The sequence below is a fragment of the Falco naumanni genome, chromosome 2 (genome assembly GCF_017639655.2).
Source record: "Falco naumanni isolate bFalNau1 chromosome 2, bFalNau1.pat, whole genome shotgun sequence".
Lineage (NCBI taxonomy): Eukaryota > Metazoa > Chordata > Aves > Falconiformes > Falconidae > Falco > Falco naumanni.
Window position 1 is genome coordinate 14,910,200 of NC_054055.1, and position 24,542 is coordinate 14,934,741.

General features: G+C 40.5%; 1 protein-coding gene across 1 annotated transcript in view; it reads right to left on the reverse strand.

The window, feature by feature from the left end:
* B3GLCT (beta 3-glucosyltransferase) overlaps positions 1 to 23,688 on the reverse strand; it is a 68,894-nt gene extending 45,206 nt beyond the window's left edge. Inside the window, exons 1-4 of the mRNA XM_040583767.1 lie at positions 23,457 to 23,688; positions 15,989 to 16,050; positions 13,387 to 13,426; positions 4,111 to 4,220 (exon numbers count right to left, since the gene is read on the reverse strand). Coding sequence (XP_040439701.1) covers positions 4,111 to 4,220; positions 13,387 to 13,426; positions 15,989 to 16,050; positions 23,457 to 23,544 — 300 coding nt within the window. The 5' untranslated portion in view covers positions 23,545 to 23,688. The remainder of the gene's footprint in view (positions 1 to 4,110; positions 4,221 to 13,386; positions 13,427 to 15,988; positions 16,051 to 23,456) is intronic.
* Positions 23,689 to 24,542: the final 854 nt, after the last annotated feature.

Consider the following 24,542-nt stretch of genomic DNA (forward strand, 5'->3'; position numbering starts at 1 on the left):
AACTACTACAGGCCAAGAAAAACCTAGATATATTTTCAGAGTTGTTTCCATTGTAGCCTGATAGTATTTAAAAATCTCTTTCAGGTGAGATACAGATGTCAGAATTCATTGCGGGAATAGTACCAAACAACAACAGAGGAATACTTAAACAGGCTTTTGGACAACAGAACTTCAGCTAGCTTCACTCCAGCGTCTGAAATGATACGTGGAAGCAGAGCTAGGAAGAACTTCAGACAACATTAGTTCACCCAGAACAGGAATGCATGTCCCACTGGCAAATTAGGAAAAAAAAGATACAGTTTACAAATTCCCTGAAAGTAGTCTCTCACAGATGGCCAAAACATGAGCAGGAACAATTTGGAGAGAGATCATTTCAGATAGGAATATGGTGATGGCTTAACATATACACATTAAAATTCAAGCAAACTAATTATACTTCTTTTTCCCTCTCCATCACTTTACCAAAGAGATCTTCCATATTATTGAAATAGCGCAGTGCTGCCATCAGTACAGCCTAGGCAATTAAAAGTAACAGATTTTTAAAGCACACATGCCATGCTCAACAATTGGCACTTTGGCAACAGATATTGTGGCCATGAATCTAATGACATAATAAGATAAAGCTGAGATAGGCACCAGAGGCTTTCAACCTTACAGTAGCTAGATACTGAGTTACAGCCAACGTATGTTGGAAGAGAAAAATAGAACCTTCTGTAGCCATGATTCTGTAAGATAACAAAAGGGACTGAACTTCTGAGGCACAGACTACTGGCATCATTTTCACTCCTGCTGTGCTTCAGGAAACAGGATTTTTCAAAATTGTTTTAAATAAACAAGAATATAACTATAGGATGCTCCTAACATTTGTCACCTATTTTCATGCTAGCCAAACTGGAAACTGGGAGACTGATGAAGAAACAATATTATGAACATTTAATGAAGATGTTAACTAAATCAAGTATTTAATTCAAGCAACATAATATGGAGATTTTCTATGTACAGTTCCACACTTTTGATTGTATTTGTTTCTTTTAAATTGATGTCAATAATCACTACAGTAATAGTCCTCAAACTCACAAATAAGCAATATTCCCCTTTATATGAAGGGATAATTTAAATCTATGAAACTTCTATGAGAAGGCAAAAAATACGGGATTTTGCTCAAAACAAAGTAAGCCTATTAACAAAAAATACTGCAAATCATAGTTTACAACACTTCCATAACAGAGAGGTCATAGTTCACATCATTTATTATTCATACAGAAATATGTGATGCTAATTTTCGTTTTCCAATACTCCATGGTACCAGTCTTAAAATCTTATTCTTACATTCTTGGTTTATTGTTGTTTCTAGTTTTTTTAACTCTAATGAACAGTACTAATCTGGTGTATTTCTTCTGGTTAATATACATAGGATACCATTTAATTTCTAGGTTTTTCAGGAAAAATAAGTTTCCTGAACATAATGAACTGACTGAGGGTATTTGATATAAGAACCCTCAAACACAAAACAAGCAAACAAAAAAACCCCACAGGCATTTACTCTACCAGACCAGTTTCCATAAAGAAATACACAGACTTTTGCCTTCAAAACAATGTCACCATCCAGGCAACTGAACAGCATTAAGTGCATCTAACAGTATTTCAGCTAAAATATATCAGTTTTCAAAACCTGAATTTGACCTGTTTTCTAGTCTTAAACATAACAACCAAAAAGTAAACCTGGTTTTAAAATTTTTTAAGATGACAGAAAGGGAACAGACCCAAATATTATCATTTCACACTCTGACAACTTCCTTATTCTTATCTGGTGTTTCCTAGGAACGCCTAGTTTACAGAGCTTCTTAAATGCTCAGAAATGTCAGAAAATTAAGGAAATTGGTAAAAATCTCAAGGAATTATCTTCATTGCTATGTTCTAACTTAAGCATTTTGGTTACTTTTCAATAAATAGCTGTGGAATATGCTTTTAAGTATGAAAGCAATACCAACGTCTGCTGGTGACTGGAACTACAGGTTAGTTTCAGATGACGGAAGTGTTTTAAATACACAGTGAAAGAAAATAAATTGACAAATTACTTGTAAAGATTAATGTAAAATAAGTATGAATGATTTAATCAATTTTAAAGCAATGCAGATATTCTAGGTCCATTAAATAACACAAATCTACCAGCTGGCTTCCACTTTATACTTCATTTTAAAACAGCAAAAAGTAGTAACTAATGAATTTTTACGGACTAAACATCTATTGTCTGGTCCTGTGACAACAGGCAAGTGAACCTGATGATTCAGTTGATCCAGTCCTTTGTTCCTACACAGCAGTTGTCCTTTAAAACACAAGGATTTAACTTCCTTTGCTGAGAGTAATCGTTACATATGTATTCTTTTTAATGAAAAATGTCAGCTTCAACTGTTGATGTGTAGATCTTCTCTCCCTTCTGCAATAATTAGCATTATTGGGTCATACCTCACAGTGGCCTACAGTGGCACCATGAGTTAACAAAAACAATCAAGACCTACCAAGTACATGTTGGCTATGCTCATTTTTTTTTCCTACACATTGATGGCTTTCCCCTTCTCCCACATTTCAGGTTTGAGATTTTTGGTGTGATATATTTCCAACCTGCCTCTCTAAGATTCCATGAATGCTGTTTAACAGGTACCTCTTAATACTGAAAAAGTATCACCATTTCAGCATTCCCATAAAGGAATCTCCTTAATTAGACAATAAACTTTTTTAAAAGCCAGTTCAGTTTGCTCAAAGCAGAAGTATTTACAGATACAATTCTTTGATTACAAAAAAGATTCTAGCTCTCTCCCATAAAACATGCCTAAATTTCTGCCTCACTGAAACTATTTATACTTCCACTTACTGTTCTTTTCATCATTCATATTCTGCAACATTACAGAATCAACGAAAATCCTTGTTTTTAACAACTGAAGCCATAATCCTCTTTGTACACACTGTATCTGAACATTTGTCTCAATCCCAAAGAGGACTCAGAAAGAGCAGAACTCTGCAGAACAAAGGCTGTTCACATGAACTGATTTCATTAAGGGATTAAAAATTGCATTTAGAATGGATTTAATTACAGCAGGTCTGATAAGCTTGGATAAATGAAGCCTGAAACATCCAGGAATCTGATTTAAGCACTCCAAGGATAAGATACATAAGACAATTTAAATCAGACGACTTCTGCCTCTACAACAAAGAACATGGAATTGAAAAATAGGTCAAATAACCTCACAGCAAGCTATTTCATATCAGGTGATGTGTGTGCTTCTTACTTTTGTTTTATTTTTATTAAAGACAAAGAAAATAAAGCACTGTTTATGTTTATGTCCACTTAAATTTCAATGTAAGTTTCTTAAAAACCTCTTCCCTCTAGGCTAATACAAGTAAAATTTCTATTAGTGTCAAGTTAAAGTCAGACTTATACAACATGCAGCTCCCAGGCCAGCATGGCCCACCACCAGGTGAGAGGGTTCAGTCTACAGCGGGGTGGCAGAGGAACAAGGAGTAGTTAGGGAACACCACAGAAGGAGCCAATGCTGATGTGGGCAAGAGAAGTGTGGAAGACTATTGCTGTAGGAAGTACGGAATCCTGTGTTAGGATTTTCATGTTCACACACGCTGCTACTCTATTGCCACAATGCTACAGTTATGCAATGAAATTCTGACAAAATCTAAATTACAGCACCTACATTGGCTCTAACAAAATACTCACCTAAAATTATTCAATTACTTAAATGAGTATGTTTTCCATTTCATAAAGAAAATATTTTTTTTAAAAAAAGCACACTACAGTCATATTGGAAAACTGTATTTTTCAAAGTCTGTCTTGTTAACACTTTTGCATCAAATGCCATCCAAACAAAAACAGCTGTTATATGAAAAGGTAGAAAGTTCAAATTAAAATTATTTAGTGATATATCACAGCATACAATCAGTAAATACCCAGTGGAACAGTTTTTTTTATAAGCACACAGAAGACAATCACCAAAAAGGAATAAAATAGATTTGAAAAAAGGCATAATGGAAAATGGTATTTTTAGTAAAATGCAGTAAAAACATACATAACAAGGTGCAATCTATTTAATCTAAACATACCTTTCCAAGATCTGCAGCCTGATTTAAAATATCTCTTTTTAGATCTTCTGCTCTCTTGGAATGAAAAGAATTACTTTGACTCTGGATGATAAATACAATTTCTTTTAATTCTGTGAACCAGAAAATAAGAAGATTTAAAGACAAAAGAAGTTATTTTCAGTTTTGCTCCCAAGCTAGTAAGAACCCAGGTGTGTGTGGAGAGGGGAATCTATTACATAGCAAACTATTTCTTTAGTTATATAAACATTTCATGAAATAGTAAGAAGGCATAATTTAACATACAAAAAAACCCCAAAGCAGTCCTTTTAAGAATAAACGTATAAAAAGCATGACATGACTAGGAGATCTGCAGCAGATCTTATGGACACCATTAACAGTAGCCACATTCATGAAGTTTTTCTCCAATACACCAGCACTCCTTATTACCAGAGTTAAAAGGTGTCAGTCACAGTGTAGCATCTCCCCTCACTGGGCAATGCATGAACATGACACAGAAAAGATGATTCCTCAACAAAGAGCTTAAAACCCTAACCAAAACCAAACATCAGATGGAGAAAACCACACATGAGAATGACGAGCTAATACTCTTCTATCTAATACAACAGCATCAACATTTCACATGTGGCTTCACAGTGTTTGAAACTTCCTAACATTGGTGCCTTTAATGGGAGAGGAGACTGAGAATTTTAAATGAAAATAATGAAGTAGCTTTGCAAATAACTTAAGGACAGAGAAAAGTGCTTACTAAAAATACAAGTAGCAAGCAGATAGCCAAATTTTCTCTATGATAGTAGATGGAATAATCCCTCAACACTTTGAAAGCTAAGAAAAACAGGCAGGTATGATCTCATCCAAAAGCAGAGCACAGCAGAGGACAACAGAGGATGAGAAGGTGAAAGGCAGGGACAGACACCCTCTCCAAAATTCTCACCAAGTTTGACCTATGCTGTATAACTCAACCAAGACTATAACTAAGTACCAATCAACGTGTAAGATGAGGAGAACCACACAATATCATGGTTTCTGTTTGTTTGGCCCCAAAAGGCTGAACTTTACAGATACTATGCAGAAAGAATGCAGATGAGGAAATTCAGAATATAACAACTTAAAAGGTCAAAGTCAATAACCAACCAATTACTGCATAAGGAACAAGAAGTTAGTAATGCTGTTGTCCAGTGTTCAAAGAGGCAGGCAGAGGACTTGTGGGGATGGGATTGAGAACTGCATTTAAATTCTGTCACTCAAGGTGATGGTCAGATCAAGCGTAAGAGATAACAGATGCCAGTTAATTCAACAAGGAGACAGCACTGAAAAGGCTGCTGAGTTAATGTTTACAGATGACATCACTCCAAGACAAGACAGTACCAAAAGGAAAGAAATTAAAGTCCCATGGGATCTGTAGATCTGTACACAGAATGTCAAAAAATGTAGAGAAGGAACAAAGTACGCACCAAAAAATTATATAGGTAACAAAAAAGACATAGGAGTCAAAATTCAGAAAAGCAAAGCAAAGCTTCAAGACCACCACTGGCAGCAACATCATGCAAGCTGACAGAGAAAATGAAGATATAAAACCTCTAAGAGAACTTTCTAAGAACACTTTCTGGTATTCCACTGAAACCAAGCTTTCAATGAGACACAGGAGATATCAAATGGGAGACAGTCCAAGATGAAAGTTCAGTATAGAAATGGAGAGTCACGGCTGACTGAAAGCTGCCAGATTTTACTACAAGCAATGCCTGTGAAGACAAACATGCCAAGGTCAGAGCACCTTAGGAAGGTACTTGGGAAGTACATGAAGCTTCCTATCGGGCAGCAGAGTATTTCAATACTTTTAATCTGCAGTTCCACTGCAGTATAAAGTTTAACATCACAAAATATTTACTTTTAAAGTGTACATTCTTACATAGTAGAGGAAGTCAACCTAAAAGATCCCAGCGTCACATCAAGATCTTGACCACTTGGTTAAGAATGCGAACTTGACAGAGTAGAATGAATGAAGAAAAGTGGAACAAAGATGGAGAATAAATGTCCACAGAAGGAAAGTAGTAGTCACAAGGAAAAAGACTAAAACTGAGCATATGAAGAAGAACTGCAAGAAAACCTGTGGCAACAAAAAGAGAAATAACCTCAAAATCTTTACTAAGATTAGAAGTTTACCATGACAAGATTTAAGGATCGATTACATTCCTTTGTTTCTCTGAACTGTTATCTGTTTAATTTAGACCTATGATAGCTCAAAAAAGCTGCAGTTAAATGTTTTTCTGCTTTTTCCCTAATATCCTTTTCCCTGAATTTATTAGCTTATTCACCAAGCCAAACTCTGAAAATGTCAAATTGGGAGAGGTTTCTGGTGATAAAGTTGCAGAGATGGCATAAGCACTGACATAGGTATTAGTTTTGATTTCACATTTTTCCCACGTAGCATTCCTTCAAGCTCTGACCAACCAAATTGCTTCACAAAAAATGCACAATAAAAACTTCCGATAAGCAGCTAATTTCTATCTAGCAGGATATTTGCTAGATTTCCTGTGCAAAAATTAAATTAGTGCAACAATTAAAATTACACTTCATTGGTGTTTGTGAGAGTCAAAGGGCTAAATCTACACACACGACAGTAAAAATATCCCTAGAGAGGAAAAGCAAAATATACATTGCTCTATATAATTACTAGTTTAGTACCAGTACATTTACAGATATGCAAGCATCTGAATTACACTCAGTTTTGTTTATGGTACATTTAGCAACAGCTGTGATATCCCACAGTAGAATACTTTCTATGAGTAATCTAACACCTACTTTGGTGTTACTGCTTTAATCCAATGGAAATAGTTTCCTCTGCTATAGGCGCTTTAAAATAGTTTACAAAAAGAAATAGTCAGTGTATTAAAATGTCAACAGAAAATAGGTATAATTTTAAACACATAAATTGTTTCTGAAGTTGAGAAATAGTCAACCAGGCAAGACAAATAATGGAGTCTTATGGAAGATTAATACCCAAAAGAGCTACTGATACGCGGATACTTTATTTCTCTTGTTGTTTTCTTTTCTCTTTTACTTCCCTAAGACGTTTACATACCTGGAAAATATCTTCAACAAACTCAAATGCTCACTGATTGGAAAGATACTGCAAGTTCACATTAAAAAAATAATAATTGGGAAACAGGAATGCTGACACTTCCTGAGCTCACAACCATGGCTCACTGCTAAACAGAATAGAATCTTTACCAACTTTTAGCAAGCCACGAACAGGAACAAGTGTTTTAGCAAGTATACAATGACCCTATGCAAAATACTCCTCCTTCGGAATTATCACTAAATCAGTTCAAAAGATGGTAATGGGGAAATACTGCTATTTCGAAGGTAAGCATTGCAGTATAATAAGCAGCTTGAATAAAGTACCTGTATGGTTGGTTTTTTGGTGGTTTTTTTTTTTTTGTTTGGGTTTTTTGTTGTTGTTGTTTGGTTTTTTTTCCCAAAGTTTAGTTACCATAAAAAGTTGGTTTAGTCAATACAGTACTGCAATTTTAAATATTGGGGGAGAGGGAGCTTCTAGAAGAACACATGATGATAATGTGGCTGGCCTGGCTGCCTGCCTTTCTCTACTACCCAGAGGTTAAAGCATTCACCTAGGATGCCAGAAACTGAAATTCTCATCTGTGAAGTAGCCTGGGCCTGAATGTAAGTCTTTGGCATTCACTCTTCATTTCCAGGCTGCAAGTATAGGCTGAGGTGGGGTTTCCCCATTCCCTTCTATTGTTCTAGAAACAGAGAAGAGTGAAAATGACTCATGAGCTAACTAATTACCAAACTCTCCTGAAACTTTTAGTGGGCACCTAGAACCAAGTCTCTGACTCGCTGAATGTTTAAACACATCATTAAAAATGTAGAACAAGCATCAACAGAAAAGACAGAATTCTGTGATGATTTATATACTCCCCTGGAGCATTGTGTGACATGGTCCAAACTATTTCCACAAAAATTACAATTAGAACTATGACTTTAAAACAACTAGGATGCAGTCTAACCACTGACCTCTAATAGGTAAAAGAATGCCACTGACATCTTTGCAGCTCTGTCAATGGTGCTTAAATCTAGCTCCTCTTTTCTTTGGGCTTTTCTTTCCTAAGAAATGATAGAAATAAAATTAATTTGTTTAAGGCTAAATGGTATATTTGTACAATGAAAACCTGATGATAAAATACAAAATGTCTCATTATTTATTCAGATAAAAACTACACTGCAGAAGCACTTATGCTTTAACTCACAAACCCAAGACTCTAACGCCTAGGTCAGAAAACTCAGCTTCCAATTTGAGTTTAAAAAACTTAAGCCACTTGCATATTCTGTAGGCCTTCCCCTACTTTTATGTCAACTCTAAAATCAACATGAAACTCCAAATCAGGATCTTTTCGTTCTTATATTTTGAGCCAATTACTGCAGCCTAACTGTGGAAGCTTTATACTAAAAGTAGAGACAAGACTTTTCTCATGCTAAGAACAGTAATTTGCAAATGTGGTTATATAAAGTTATTGGGATCCTTCTGGATTAAAGACAGTGTATGCATATAGACAGACAGATACACAGACATGCAACCACATTAGTGTGTGCACGCTTATTTATCACATATGCCATAAGCATTGTAATGACTGATTTATCTGTTTATGGCCTGCAGCATGAGAACTGAAAGTCAAACACACTCTCAACACTTGACTCTCAACAATTGTGCTAATTTTCTTGCCTTAGTAATATCAAAAAAACCCTTTAAAATAGATTTCAAATGTACCACATTTTTTGTACATTTGTTTACTACTTGAAATTTGAAAAAATAGTATCGAGTTGTCACTTGTTCCTCAATAAACTGCATGCTCTTTCATAGTTTTGTAATACAAAAACTATGTTGCTTACCACTTCAGAACTCATGATATGTCTTAAAACAAAACCCAAAAAAAAGTTCATCACCTATGCCTTTGCTTTGATAACTAAAGAAAAAACTTACTTACACCTTTGCATGTCGTTCTCATGATTCCACCCAAACTTATCACAGAACGGTTTGGATTGTAAAGAACCCTTAAAGACTATATAGTTCCAACCCCCTGCCAAGGGCAGGGACACCTTCCACTAGACCAGGCTGCTCAAATCCCCATCCAGCCTGGCCTTGAGCACTGCCAGGGATGGGGCAGCCACAGCTGCTCTGGGCAACCTCTTCCAGTGTCTTGCCACCCTCACAGTAAAGAATTTCTTCCTAATATCTAATCTAAATTTATCTTCCCTCACCAATTCCTAAAGAGCCTAGATAAAATGCAGAACTAGGTCAGGCTATCTTGGACCTCAGTCACCCTCTGGAAGTGCCCCCCTCCACATACAGCAGAAGGAATCTAGACAACTCATGTTCCCAAGCTCAGTTTTCCCTGAGTTTCCAAAGAAGGCAAAATCTGTACGCTATGTACAAAGTACACTAGCCTGGAATAGCACGTGCCTCACTTCAAGAGGGGATTTACTTTTGTTATTCAAATATTCTAAAAGCTGAAAATACTGCTGGCCAGCAATATAGCCTACCATCTGGGGACAAATATACCCACCAATAGAGCGCCTACACATCCAGTGGAAAGGCAAGACTTTTTGCCATGGCGTGGCAATGATTACCCAACAATGGTAAGTCACATAACTTACCTTTTGGCTGGACTATAACAATCCATGCATGAAACACTTTCCACACCAGCCAATCCTGAAAGCTACAGTACATCCTGGGTAGACAAAGCAGCCGTGGCAACATGAACTTCAGTCTTCTCTCTGTTAAACGTGTCTTCCCAGTGACTAGAATATTAAGATGTTGATACCTGTCCTCAAAGACTCAACTAATGACACTTAAAAAAGATCTCTTAAAACTCCAAAAGGAAAACTACAGATGGTAACTCTTCTTCCTTGGTACAAAGGTACAGGTTGTTTATAAAGGAGAAAAACTATTATGTAAGAAAATTCTGGAAAAGAATGAATAATCACAGTAACTAAGAACCGTTAAGAATGTCATTCTCTGTGTCAAGTCCTTCCTTGATTTTACCCATAGAAATAGGTTAAAAGGCAGGTCCTGCTTGACTAACCTGACTTTCTTCTGTGACAAGGTGACCCAATTAGTGGACAGGGGAAAGGCTGTGATGTCATCTACCTCAACCTTAGTAAAGCCTTTGATACAGTTTCCTACAGCACTCTCTGGAGAAACTGGCTACTCATGGCGAGAATGAGTGTACTCTGTGCTGGGTTAGAAGCTGGCTGGCCGAGCCCAGAGAGTGGTGGTGAATGGAGTTACATCCAGCTGGTGGCTGGTCACAAGTGGTGTTCCCCAGGGCTCAGTGCTGGGCCAGTTCCGTTCAATCTCTTTATCAATGATCTAGATGAGAGGATCGAGTGCGCCCTCAGAAAGCTGGCAGACGACACCAAGTTGGGGGACAGGATCTGCTGGAGGGCAGGAGGCTCTGCAGAGGGGTCTGGGCAGGCCGGGCCGATGGGCCGAGGCCAGCGGTGTGAGGTTCAACCAGGCTCAGTGCCGGGCCCTGCCCGTGGGTCACACCAGCCCCAGGCAGCGCTACAGGCTGGGGCAGGGGGCTGGGAACTGCCCGGTGGGAAAGGGCCTGGGGGTGCTGGCTGACAGCCGGCTGGGCATGAGCCCCCCGTGTGCCCAGGTGGCCAAGGGGCCAGCAGCGTCCTGGCCGGTGTCAGAAACAGTGTGGCCAGCAGGGCCAGGGCAGTGACCGCCCCTGTACTGGGCACTGGTGAGGCCGCACCTCGAACCCTGGGGTCAGTGTCGGGCCCCTCGCTGCAGGAGGGACGTCGAGGGGCTGGAGCGTGTCCAGGGAAGGGCAGCGGGGCTGGGGAAGGGGCTGGGGCACAAGTCCTGTGAGGAGCAGCTGGGGGAGCTGGGGGTGTTCAGCCTGGAGAGGAGGAGGCTGAGGGGAGACCTTATCGCTCTCTGCAGCTGCCTGAAGGGAGGGGGTAGGCAGGTGGGGTCGGTCTCTTCTCCCACAGAACAAGCAATAGAGTGAGAGGAAACGGCCTCAAGTTGCACCAGGGGAGGTTTAGATAGAATATTAGGAAAAATTTATTCACGGAAAGGGTGGTCAAGCATTGGAACAGGCCGCCCACAGAGGTGGTTGAGTCACCATCCCTGGGGCACAAGTCTGATGAGGAGCAGCTAAGGGAACTGACATGGCTTTATCTGGAGAGGAGGAGGCTCAGAGGGGATCTTACTACTCTACAACTACCAGAAAGGCAGGTGGGTGTTGGTCTCTTCGCCCAGATAACAGGCAACAGGACAAGAGGAAATGGCCTCAAGTTGCACCAGGGGAGGTTTAGATAGAATATTAGGAAAAATTTATTCACGGAAAGGGTGGTCAAGCATTGGAACAGGCTGCCCAGAGAGGTGGTGGACTCACCATCCCTGGAGGCATTTAAAAAACACGTAAATGCAGTGCTTAGAGACATGGTTTAGTGATGGACTTGGTAGTCCTGGGTTAACAGTTGGACTTGATCATCTCAAAGGTCCTTTCCAACCTAAATGATTATACAGAAAGAAAAAAAAAAAAAAGTCTTTAAGGACAGGCAGAGTCTTTAAAAAAAAAGATAAAGAATACAAGAAATGATGTATTACATCAGACCAATGCTCCACCTAGTCCAGTACATTGTCTTGAACAGCGGCAATAAGAAACACTACTTAGGGACACCACAAGACCTTCACAATGCTCCTCATACTATTAACAGCATTAACAACTATATTAGGAAATGCCAGAAGTTACATTGCTGACTATTTTTCTTACCATATATTCATGGACCTGTCCTCTCCTGAAACTGCTGGCATGGTCTGCTTCCACAGCTTCCTGTGGCAGCAAGTTCCTAAATTTTGCTACCTGCAGCATAAAACACTTTTGTTTGTCTGTTTTAAAGCGATCTCCTGCTGAATCAAACAATAGATGACAGATGGTAGTTACATCATTAACATACCATTGCAATGTTCCTAAATGTAACTTTCCTAAGTCGTGAGATTATATTAAAACTTACGAAAACTGAGCACTGTCCAAAGCCAAAAAAAAATTCTATCAATGCCTCCATGGGTGTTTTGTGAAGTGATACACAGCACATTTGCTAAGAGCAATAGAAGCAGCAACCAGCACCTGGCTATGCTATGAGATTGCACAGAAAGATGAAAGAACACCAAGAGGAAATGGCCTGTAACACCAGATAAGGACAGGTGAACAGGGAAAAAGAGTAATAAAGTTTCTATAGACAGGTGCTGACCCTTCAAGGGTAAAATGGGGGATAAATGGGACAAGGGACTTGATTGTTTTCCACAAAGGTGGTTATCTCTGTTAGGAACAAAGCCTTCAACTAAGTCCAAAAAAACCCCAACAAACAAAACCCATATCTTCTCAGCTCCATTCAGAGTTCTGTTAGCAACTGTACTAGAAGCATGCTAAGTCCCAGTGTTCAGCTTTGATGTCAGAATGAACTGACAACTACTCAGAAACTGCTGCAACAAAGACATGTTTAAGCTAGTTCTTTTTAGAACAAACAGACCCAAGTGCTCAGCATCTATAAGAGTGAAAAGTAGGTACTTTTAAGTATTGAACTACTATAGTATAGCAGAGGCAGCACCAGGCTACAGTCCTTATCTCACATCTGGAAACTTTTTGCTGGAATGACATCAAACTTGTTTCAGGAAAGGCAGAAGCTTGCAGAATTTTTCTTCTCATAATTTATCTCACATGTCAAGTAAAAAAACATTTTATCACTCAGTATCCTATTAACATTTGAAATGTTTCTTAAATACTTGGTTCTAGATATTATGAAGTTATTACAAGTTGTTACAAGTAATTTATAATAATCCTAGTTATTACAAGTACCTTGAGATCCTAGCAGCATGGTAAAATTCAGTTTCGTGTTAAATTTTTACAATAACAACTACTAAGTATCACGAAATCTCATTTTAAAATATTGTGTACTACAAAAAGCAATGCATCAGTTTCACAGTGCAAGTGCACATTTTCAGAAAAACAATTAAATACAAGAATTGCAAATACAAGGAAAAAAATCAAGCTTCTGTCTGACCAGACTACATGAGCAAAGAAACAAAATACAAAGTATCTGTGAATCACCAATTAACTAACAATGCTGCTGAGCATTTAGGCACTGTTCATACAGTCACTTCTCAAAGCATAACCATGTTTTATTTATACTAAAAAGGGAGCCACAAGTGAAAACAAATACAGACCATACAGTTCTTACCTCTGCTTATTTTACTAATTGTTCTGCTTTTTTCAGACTTCTAGAAGAAAGGAGAAAAAGCAAAATAAGGATACACATAAAACCGCAAATATTTCTATAGACACAGAGGTACTGAAAGCATTCATCAGAGTGTTAATGAATAGAGGTTTTAACTCAACAAATGAAAAAACTAACGTAAAAGTTTTTCATCATTAAAAACTGGAACAGGTATCCTACATGTTTGCATACTATTACTTAGACAATACAGTAAATGAATAAAAAGGAAAAAAATGCAAAACCCAACACAATCTTACTCATTTGATCCACTATCAAGCATCTATCGAAACACAATTATTAAAGTAAGATTCAAAAGCAATTTATATGAAGACAAACAAATATGAAAAGGGTGTTGTACATAAGATGACTTCACGGGGATTTACTCAGGTATCACATATATTTGTGATGGAATTTTAACAAAGTTCTGAGGAACAGACAACAGTGACATTGCATTTGCATCGTTAACCAGGCAACCAAAACACACACACAAAAATATCTCAGGAGGATATTAAATTGCTTCTAAATAACAGAGGCTAGGCAGAAAGATGTTTAAGAACTGCTGACTGGTAAAGAGATAGGACTGGAGAAATAGTTCTGCACTTCCTATAAAAATTGTAGGAAGGAAAACAGAGCCTTTGCTTATTGCACAATTTCTCCCTGGTAACAGCACCTAGTGCTTTGTTTCTCCACATATAAAATCAAGATCATATTTACTAATTGCATAAGAATGTTGTAGTATTTATCTTGGGTCAAGAGTTTTTAAGACCTTCAGATAGAAATGCCATACAAGGCATTCCTTGGTAATAAGCTCATATATAGTTTTCCTTCCCTTGTGAATTAATTCCTATTTGTAAACACACTTCCCCTTCTCCCACCCACGCCCGCCCCCTCCCTCCTCTTTTTTTTTAAATCTCATACATCTAATCCTTTTAGTCCTACTTGCATCAGATGATCTCTTCCTCCATCTAGGTCTGACTTTTACATTGAAATGCATAAGCTCCAACTTCTTGTTAGCCATTGCATCTATGCTTATGACCCTGTTTTGCTGGGTTAATAAAGTTTACAAAAATCCTTATAAGACTAACTTATTTTTATGACTATACACAGCACTGCCATCTCACAGCATAATACCACCTTCTAAATTAACGTATATCATAAACAACATGTTAAGACTAATTTTTTATATAAACAAAAAAGTATGATTTGTGGTACACAGTATGATGAACAAGCCATATTTTACAATTACCTTGATTAAAACAAAAAACAAAACACTTGTTGCCCATTATGTGCCTGTTAATGTAAAAAAAAAAAAAAAAAAAAAGGTGAGAAAAAAGGGATTTTGGCCTGAAGAATTATAGGAGGCATCCCTGACAATCTGAGAGAAGGTTTTGAACTCTAAAATAGTACGAAGCCTTCATAAATTATATCCTTTATAAGAATGATAATGTTAAACAACTAGATTGAGAAAATAATGGAATTTGACAAAGAGAAACTTAGAAGTAATGAAAACAGAATGACATTACCTAGTCTCCCAGATACACTGCAGCAGATCAGCAGTTTGTAACAGGGATCTTTTTCATTACTGTAGATATAGCAATCATCATAAAACCCAAAAAATTAGAGACAGGTATCTCTGACCATACTTCTATTGCATTTACTGTGAGATCGCTAGATCTAAATGGCAGTTCTAGATTCTATTTCTTGATTCCTTGTAGTACATTTTATTTTCCCCCTTAAATCTCTTTTATACATACACAAATATCTGTTACAAATATATACATATAAATAAAAAGGGTAGATGGAAGTCGGTTGAAGGACATACATGCATATGCACCTAACATTCCTTACACTGTTTAAGGGTAGGGCTAGCTCTGACCATTAGTTCTTCTAATCTGTTAATCTGAAATTTCATTTGCAAGCTTTACTTGAGCCGTGACTTGGGTAGCAATACGTAGTAATTCTAATTTAGCAGAGAGGCAGCCATTTCCCTCTTCATATATTGTATATTTAAAAAAAAACAAGAGGAAAGGAAAATTGTCTCTGAACTAATAAATCTTATATATTCAAAAACTGTTCTCAAAGCAGTAACACTATAAACTTGTAGAAGCTACGCAAAATCACCAAGTTTTTATTACTATAAGTTTTTAATGCACTCTTCAGCTAATAGTGGAAAAAAAGAAAATAACTGTTTTCTAAATTACAATTTTGTTCCCCAACAAAACCCCAAAAAACTAATTCACTTAATGCAAATGTCAATGTACTAAAAAATCCAGCATAAGAAAGAAATCAGAAATGCTAAGTGTAAGTTTATTCTAATGAGTCTAAGCATCCCTAGGATAAACTGAGATCCTAGTAATACTAGAAGAATAGTGCTATATGCAACTTGTGTCCCATTAAAGGTGTCTCATATGCCACACAGAACAGAAAGGCATCATATGACATTTAGTACCACTGAAGTCAATGATCAAAATCCATGTCATAGATGTTAGACTTTTGCTCTGGTCTCTTCTAGATGATTTTATAATGTCTGTAAAATGTTCCTGCTTTGGCAATTAAAATTTATTACCTGCAGCACTGGTAGTTCAGTCTTATCTTCTGCACCTTCAGGAACTACAGTTACAGCAAAAGCTGAAAGAAAAAGCAGACTCTTTTGATATTATAGGAGCTCATTTTTGTACTCGACAAAGTTCTGCAGCAAAAGAAAAAAAAAAAAGCCATTTACTGCTTGAAATTGATTTCAAAGTGATTGCTAGCAACTGTCTATTCCTTTGACACATTAGAAACCTGGAAAGTGGGAAAGCAAGATAAGACTGTCCAAAGCCTGTGGTGCTCCATCTCTGATTACCTATACTCCTATGTTCTTTCAACTAGAGACCCAATTTCATCAGCTGACAATGACACCTCAGGTCCTGACTAACTTGAACCTCAAATCACACCACTAAATGAAGACATCCCAATATCATTCTAACACTGTAGACTCAGGCTGACTGACCAGAGCTACATTTCAACAAGGCATTTAGCCAGGAAGAAGAAAACACAGTACAAGTAGGAGTGTTCCCCCCAATGTTGTCCTCAAGTAAATGTTCTGCACTTCTAGTTCAAAAGTGCACAGAGAACACCTCAATCTGCCCATTACATCCCTTGTTGACAGCTTGTTCTGATTGTTTTCCTCCTTCTCTCCCAATGTAACAGTACGTACAGCTCCAGGTAAGGAATAGCTTCCCCAACACAAATCAGATCCTCTTCTACTTGACATGATCCTAATTACAAGATCAACACAAAACACCCTTATCCCACAAAATGTATTTATTAACCTGAAGAAGTATCGCTTCATACATTCTGCTTATTTGCAAAACTGAATGCAAGCAGAATTTTCATTACTTTCACTTTCTAATATGCAACTGAGAAGAGCACACAAGACCTGACACAACTTTGAGTGACAAGAGATGCTGCCTCTCTCACTGTAGCATTCAATGACACGTGCCACACTGCTTCTGAGATTTATAAAATGTTAATGCACATGATCCTTGAAACAAATCAGACAATACTGAGACAGTCTGGGAAAAAAAGACCTATTTCATGCCATGTCTTTAAGAACACAGATAAAGCTCTTTGGAGAATTATTTTAAAACCCTACTTCATCTTCATTACAGTACCACAGAATTGTTGAGGTTGGAAAGGATACCTGAAGATCAACTACTTGAACATCCTTCCCAGAGCAGGATGCTCACAACCTTTTCAAGTTTTGAGTACTTTCTAGTACAGAAACTCTACAAACTCTCCAAGCAACCTCTTCCAGTGTTCAATCACTTCTAAGAGTAAAAAAAAAGAAATAAATTCTTATGTTTAAATGTATTTAAATTTTTGCCCATGGTCCCCTATCCTGTCATTAGGCACCACAGAGAAAAGTCTGGCTCTGTCTTCTTTACTGCTCCCCAGCAGGTATTTACATGTGCTGGTAAGATCCTCCCTGAACCTTTACTTCTCCAGGCCCAGCTCCCTCAGCCTCTCCTTGTATGTCAAGTGCTCCCATCTATTAATAATCCTCATGGGTCCTTTGCTGGGCTCACTCCAGTATGCCCATGTCTCTCTTGCACTGGGGAGCCCAGAACTGGACACAACACCCCAGGTGTGTCTCACCAGTGTCAAGCAGAGAGGATCACCTTCCTTGACCTACTGACAACACTCTTACTAATGCAAACCAGCAGGCTGCTGGCCATCTTTGCCGGTTCATGGTCAGATTGCTGCCCAAGAGGACCCTCAGGTCCTTCTCTGCAAAGCTGCTTTCCAGACAGTGTGCCCCTAGTGTGCACTGGTGCTTGGGGCGACTCCTTGCCAGGGGCAGAACCTGGCATTTCCCTGTGTTGAACTTTGTTTTCCAAGTTTCCCATTTCTCCAGCCCACTGAGGTCCCTCTGAATAGCAGCACAACCAGCTGGTGCATCAACCCCACCTACCCATTTTGTATCCTATGCAAACTTGCTGATGGTGCACTTTGTCCCGTTGTCCAGGTCACTAATGAAAACGCTAAACACTACTGGAGTCATTACCAAGCCCTGGAGTGTACAATGCTACTGATCAGAGGCCGTGAGCCCAGCAAGTCAGACAGTTTTCTATCGCACTGCCCACATATCTAGCCCATACTTCATCAGTTTGTGTATGTCGTTATAGGACACAGTACTGAACTCTTGCTAAAACTGAGACAAACACCATCCACTGTCTTTCCCACATTCATGAAGGCAGTCATCACAGAAGTCTTTTGGGTTGGCCAAGCATGACTGCCACTTCATATAAACGTGCTGACTTCTCCCTATCACCTTCTTGTCCTCCATATGCTTGTCTTGTCCTTCCTTGTTTGGCAACGGTATCCAGGATTATTTTGCTCCACCACCTTCCCAGGGACTGAAGTGATACTGGCCAACCTCTGGTTCCTCCAGATTGTCCTCCTTGCCTTCCTTGAAGGCAGAAGTGACATTTGCTCTCTTCTAGTCTTCAGGAATCTCCCCCAGTCAACATGACTTTCAAAGATGATCAAGAGCCGCCTAGCATTGGCATTGTTAAACTCCATCAGCACTTGTGGGTGCCTCCTATCAGGCCCTGAGGACTCCCATACGTCCGGTTTATTTCAATGTTCCCTAAACTGGTCCTCCTCCAGTGAAAGTAAGTATTCCTTGCTCCAGGCCTTCCCATAATTTTCAGGGGCCTGGGATTGCTGAAGGTGGCTCTTACCAGTACAGACCAAGGAAAAGAAGGTTTTGATTCCTCATGTTCTTCCACACCCTTCTTCTAACAAGTCCCTCGCCTCACTCAGAAGCAGGCCCACATTTTCCCTAATCTCCCTTTTGCTGCTGATGCACCTGTAAAAGCCCTTTTTCTTGCCTTTCTCAAGTTGAATCCCTCACCAGATTCAATGCCAGGTGGGCTCTGGCTTTCCTAACAGCATACTTGCACTCTCAGACAGCATCTCCATATTACTCTTGGGGTAAGCTGACCCTGTTTCCATCTCTTGTGTGCTTCCTTTTGATATCTGAGTTTTGTCAGGAGCTCCTTGTTCATGCATGTGGGCCTCCTGCCATCTTTGCTTGCCTTCCTGCATGTGGGGATGGACCATTCTTGAACTTGTAGGAGGTGAGCTTTGAAAATCAACCAGCTCTCCTGGTCTCTCATATCAATCTTCCTGTACTGTTGAGGACAGCGGTAGACCGATTATGCCTGGATAAAAGTGACTTCTGTTGCAGCTACCCTGACATACAGTACAACTTCAACACTCACACATATTGTTTATTAAACAAGCCAGTATCTGTGAGGAATGCTCAAGTCTCTCTATATACCATTACTCTCTCTCCCAGCGATTTCAGACATGCAGCCTCCCCTTCTTTTGCAACAAATAAACATATTAAAATGACTCTGTATCTTTTACATTACATATTCCAAGAAGACTTCTTCCAGCTAATACATTTTAATGATAAGAGCCGTTCATACTATTTTTAAACTACTGAAGAAACATTCGCTGAACAAACCAGCAGACCCCTGAAGACACTGAAAACAAAAGCCTCAAGAGTCTTCACCCAGCAGTAACCCAGCTTTTCACTCAGACAGACTGTACGAATTTATTTTAGCAACAACTATGCCATGGCCCCTCTATTACCTTAGTAGCAAATCTGTTATGCATGCATAATTTGATAGCAGTAAAGAAGTCTTCAGAAGTAAACTGGGATGCACTGGTGGGGTAAGCTAAAGTCTTACTAACGTATGGCCAAGACTCTTCTGGCTAAGAAACCTGATCTCTCAGCTTGGAAATAAATATCCTTTTCTAAGGATTTACTGGGAAAAGGGTGGCATGAAAAGAACGCGGTATATCTAGCTGCCATACAACTTACCAACAAAGGGGCCCCAGGGGAGGTAGGAAATACAATGCCTGGGCACAAGTGGACATCTCTAAGATTAAGTCAACCACCCGCAATTCACTCCCAAGAGGTTTCTGAAAAAGGTGTGCCCAGGAGTGGACCTGGCACAAATAGAAAAATTCTAACTCACTCATGACCAGATCAGTTATACAAACACAGGTAGAAACTGTAAACTCTCTGTGGCAAGGAAATCTTTTTGTTGCATGTAAAGTACACACACACAAAGGATGACTTATGTCTGGGAGCTATCAGATGCTACCATAACAGGACAGTAACTTTTCATGTCCAAACATCATTATCAATTCAGACAACTGCAACAGATTTATTTCCATAGAGAACTCTCAAAGACACACATCAGTCTCTGGAGCTAGAAGTACCTTTGCTAACCCAGGATCTCTTCTAGTCCCTTTGAGTTTTGATGCAATGCAAGCACATCTCAGGTGGGCCACTGACTTGCCAAAGAGCACAGAGAAAATACATTGCAAGAAGAAACTTACTAGCTGGTAGACACCACACTAACCAAAAAGGCTAGAGTGATTAACCGTATGATTTCTCACAAACAAACCTACCTAAAAAAAAAAAAAAAAAAAAACCAGAAAAAAAACCCAGCAAGGTGCTGTCTTAAATGCAACCTGTAATTTTGTATTGGTCACTTCATTTTTTAATGCCTTGTGTACTTTGAAGTTTCTTAACACACAGCTATTCACATCATTTGGCACAAGCAGACAGAAGCTGAATGCGTCAATTGCCAATCCTCCCCTCATTCTGCTAAATGCTCAAGAACTGAGGATAAGTAAGAAAACGAATGAAATGTTAGAAAGACTTTTAAAGCTCATTATTTTCAACGATCTTATCTTTATTTCTTTTGAAAGCAGGACTAAAATCCACTGAAAAAGCTAGACTGTATTTGGAGCCATTCAAAACCTGGAAACTTAATCAGAAAATGTAATATAAGCAGCTTCAATTCCTATTTATTTTTCCTCAAGTGTTCCATTCTTTCCATTAAAATTCTGGTGAGTAAATAGACTCGCTTACATCGCTAGAAAGTAAAATTCAATCATTTATTCACATTGTTCAGCAGCTGCACTGCAGAAATATGTGCCAACAAACTATTAGGAAAATGGACGTAAATACTGTAATATTAAACCACAATATACTGTATAAATATATTTAATGATATAGTACAAAATTTTAAATGTAGAAGTAATCCTTTCTTCAGTACTACCCTTTCTACTGTAAACAACTTCTGAACATTTACATTTACATGTCCTTTAAGTGCAAAGGACATTAAAAACTGAGTTCGTTCTTTTGCTTTCACAGAAAAAAACAACTGAAATAGGAAGGCAACACTTCTGTTATCTTCCTCTTTTACAGTCTGATTCAAGGCTGACTGACCCAGAGTCATTCCAATCACCTCACCAGGCTGTGGGTCAGTTTAAATGAGCTACAAAAAAGTTACAATTCTATGACTTACATAAGGCAAAACCACGACTAATAATAACCACTTCAAATAACAAAAGCCATTATGTTGTAAACAGTAGACAAAGCATTTAAAATAGAATTGCTTTATGCTTCTAACCATAATTTAATGAAAAGCCTATTTTTGTTTTGGTTGGGTTTCCTCCCCCTCCCAAGTTTTCAAAGAACATAAGATTCTATGGATTGACATGGTTCCAGAGAAAATCTGCACTGACACCGTCAGTCAGAGAGACAGGATCTTCCACAATAAGACAGCCTGGGAGCACTAGCAAGCAAAATGAATTAGTTTCATGTATTCATATGCAAGCTTTTATAACATTTATTCATTGTTGCTACATTTTCATTATCAAAGACCGTGGTCTAGCCAGGTAACAATGAAGACTTACAGATTTATCAGCCCAAAATGGGGAGAGAGCAAAAGGGAAGAGGAAGAGGAGAGGGCGATGCAAGTAAATTTCCAGCATCTGAAGCTTTTCATAAAAAAACAAAAGCAACTCATTTAATTTCTTTACACTGCTGGCATATATGGGAAGAAGGCTGCTGAAATCGCCACTGTGAGCCACTGAAATGTCTCAGTGCTGTGTACACCAGTGTCTTCATAAAAAGGCAAGCAAAGAAAAACAGCAGAAGAAAATGCATCATCATTACCCTTCTGATTGTCTAGAAGTCAGACCAAACAAAATCGTCTGAATACTTTTTCCCATTCAGCAAGCAGCCACCTGCAAGCTGGAATTCATGGAACGACTTAACTACCAACAGACAAGCTGTTTTCTTCTGTGAGATGCAATACAAATTATTTTTGTTTTTCAAGAGCAAAGCTGATTGTTCTGCAAACTTATTATCCTGGCCCTCTCAAAAGCATAAAATATTTAGGAAAGAAAGGACTTTTATATAAAAGGATATTTTAAAAACTTCAAGAAAGCCACGATACTGCAAGAAGCTTCAGGTGAACAAATTATATACAAGCACTAATTGAAACCTACTAAACAAGAGGTAACCGCACAAGCAAGAACCCAAGTTTTTCCATTTCTGTGTTCTACCTGCACGTTTGCATGTACGTCCAAGAAACAGACATACACACGGGGAAAACTGATGCTGCTGTTCTCTGACTGCAATTGCAATCTGTTCAAGGCTACAAGTGCTACAGTACCTTGCTGAAGCACTGGAGCAGAACTACTCATCCCGGGAAGAATGAAATGCTGCTTTAGGAAGAGCAATGGACTCCTCCAAAGACCACGCTGCGTAGGTGAAAGGAAAAGTGTTTTACAAGAGAAAAATCATGGTATCACAGTTTTACTTTGCTGAAAACAGGATGTATTTGTACCAGGTTTCCCCTGCAGGATTTTGATCCGCAAGTCATCGTAGTGGAAGAGAATCAAATCCAACCCTGACAAGCCTATGCCGACAGAGACGGAAACATTCAGGAACAGAAATAATGAGAAACAGAACAGATGTAAACGTTTATTTCCCTCTCTTACACTCACGGCAACAGCTGCTAACTCCAAGAGCCTGTACTGACCTAACTGCTGACACGCTACTAACCCCTCTCTTTTAACCTTCTCCCACCTGACCAGACACATTAAAAACGCCTCTAAAATGCAGTGATTTTCTTTTCACTACGCTGACATTTTAACTAGGCGGCGTCCCCTTTCCACCTCCCCCCGGCAACCCAGTCGGTAAGGCGCCGTTTCAAACGCGAGCACGAGTGGCTCCGCGGCGGGTTCAGCTCGCCGTGTGACTGGGGGGTGCTGGCCCCGAGCGGTGCCCCCGCCGCCAGGGCCGCCCCCCGCCCCGGGCACAGGGCCATCCCCCGCCGCCTCACACCGCCGCGGGGCGGGGAAGGGTCCCGGCGCTGCCCGTGCCCGGCAGCTCGGCGCCGGGGCCGCTGAGGGGAGCCCGCGCCGCCCGCCCGCGCCCCAGCCCGGCTCACCAACAAACTTCGGGGGAAGGGGCACCTCCCGCCTCCCCGCCCGCTTCGCCTCTCGGGGCGGGACGGAGGGGCGAGGGAGCGCCGGCAGCCCCCCCGCCTGCCTGCCCGGCTCTGTCCCGTGCCCTCCTCCCCCTCACCGCCTCCGCGGAGGGGCCGAGCGTCCCGGGTCTCCTCCCTTCACCTCGCCATGGCGGCCCGGCCCGGCGCCCGGCCACTCACCCCGGGTGCGGAGCGGCGGGAGGAGGAAGAGGAGGTGGGCGCACGCAGCGACTAGAAGCCAGCGCCTGCAGTCGGGCTCCCGAGACATCTTGGGAAGGGCCGCCAAGCCGTACGGCGGGGGAAGGAGGAGAGAGACACGGTGCGCCCGGCTGCCCGCCTCTGCCGCAGGAGCGCGGGCGAGCGGCCTCCGGCTGGTGGCGGCGGTGCCGCCAGCCCGCCCCTTCCCTGCCCCCCGCCGGGGCCCGGCAGGACCGGGCGCCAGCGCCGGGAGGGGGGGGGGGGCGGAGCGGGGGCCGCGGCGCCCTCTGGCGGGCAGCTGTGGGAGAGGCGGCGCGCTGCGGCCCCGCGCCTACCGCCGGCCTCGGCCCCCCGCCGCCAGGCAGCTGCTCTGCGGACCCCCGGGCCGGCCCGCCAGCTCCCGGGGGCGCCCGGAGCTCCCCCATCCCAAGGTGTGCTTATGGGCTACATATCCAACCCACAACAATCCGTAACGTTACTGATCGCCCAACACCTCTTTCCAAAACCAATAATGGCTTTAATTCTTAACGCTCAATTACTGCCTCCCCAGAAAGTCCTCCAACAAGGCTTCTCCGTCATCCAGTTCGGACAAAAGAGGGTTTTTTGGTTATTAACATCATCCTTCTCACAAATAAACTTAAATGTTGTCAAACGATACCTGGCACTCTGACAGGAACCTGGTCTGCCATGAGGTGTGGCCTAGCTGGTCTCTACAACAACCTTCACAAACCGTCACCCCAAAAGAGCATGTTACACCTCCAGACAGCCATTTCGTACCTGCCTGCGTACCCAGGAGCGGCGGCGTGGGGCACAGCAGCAGGCACAGCCGTGCGACATGAGGGGGGCCCACCCTGGGACCCCAGACCCCACAGCTACTGACAACACGCCCGTGGTGGTTAAAGAAATGCACACCTGGAGCCACCCAAAACTGGTTTTAGGGATAACACAGGGAACAACAAAGTAGTATCGAACATGCACAAACGTCACGATACAAACCATAAATCTGGATGTAACAGAGCTGCAGACAAAGATCAGGAGTGTAACACCTTGTTAGCAAAATAAAAATGG